The following is a 1,025-nucleotide window of genomic DNA, read 5'->3' on the forward strand; positions in this document are numbered from 1 at the left end:
TGCTTCATTTTGTGATTTATTGAGAGAAAAGGAAGTGGAATGGAATAAAATCCCCCTGATATAGTGCAACTACACATTAATGCTTGTAATGTGGACAGCATCACATACGAAGAGAGCCACGTTCCAAAACTAAGTTTACTTAATCTCTCTTCTAATTGCACGGAGATTTTGCAAGGTAATGTTCCTTCAGATCTGAAAAAAGAAATGCCTAAAAGAGCTTCCAAACTCATTTTTAAACAATAGTAGGCTACATGAATTTAATTCATTAAGGACAACTTCAGTCTGTCTCTGTGAATTTAATTCATTAAGGACAACACCAAACTGCTAAACAGCACTATTTGTGTAGAAATGTTGAAAAGCCATGGAAACACTTCAGTAGCCATTTCTATAGGAATTTTGCTATTTTTATTATTGTTGGTCTGTGGAATTGGGTGTGCTTGGCACTGGAAACACCATAACACCACACGATTTACTTTACCAAGGTTTTTGCAAAGGGGAAGCAGCAGGAGAAAAGACCATAGTAAAAGATTCTCCTGGAGTCCCTACGTTATTGGCACAAGGCATAAAATCTGCATTGAAACCCAAGACCACAGATCTGCTGTTGCAAGAACTAGCATACATGACAACTACGAAAATGTGGAAGCAGGACAAACTGACAAGGAGCTATATGAAAACACACGGCAGCCTAATTCCGAAGAGCATATCTATGGAAATGAGATATCCTCTGACTACTATAACTTCCAGAAGCGTTGTTGTTCTGAAGTTCCTCAAGATGAAGATATATACATTCTTCCAGATTCATAATAGTTTTTCAAAATACTGAGTTTTGTTAATGGAGTATAAATATTTACTACTTTTATTGTACTGTTGTCATTATTAATCAAGTTTTTCTGATGAAATTCTTTGGTCTCTTTATCTGTGCCTTTCTGAATCATCCCTATTTGTATCACTGTGTCTCAATTCTAGATTTCCTCTTCTCCCTCCTTCCCTTGAATTACATCTATATTATGTTATTTAGATTCTTC

At 35.9% G+C, this 1,025-nt stretch overlaps 1 protein-coding gene across 1 annotated transcript; it reads left to right on the forward strand.

Moving 5' to 3' along the window:
- Positions 1–348: 348 nt before the first annotated feature.
- GAPT (GRB2-binding adaptor protein, transmembrane) lies at positions 349–804 on the forward strand. Its single transcript, XM_008565285.1, has one exon. It carries the CDS (start codon positions 349–351, stop codon positions 802–804), a length of 456 nt encoding a protein of 151 aa, XP_008563507.1.
- Positions 805–1,025: the final 221 nt, after the last annotated feature.

This window comes from Galeopterus variegatus, unplaced genomic scaffold (genome assembly GCF_000696425.1).
Source record: "Galeopterus variegatus unplaced genomic scaffold, G_variegatus-3.0.2 Scaffold46155, whole genome shotgun sequence".
NCBI lineage: Eukaryota > Metazoa > Chordata > Mammalia > Dermoptera > Cynocephalidae > Galeopterus > Galeopterus variegatus.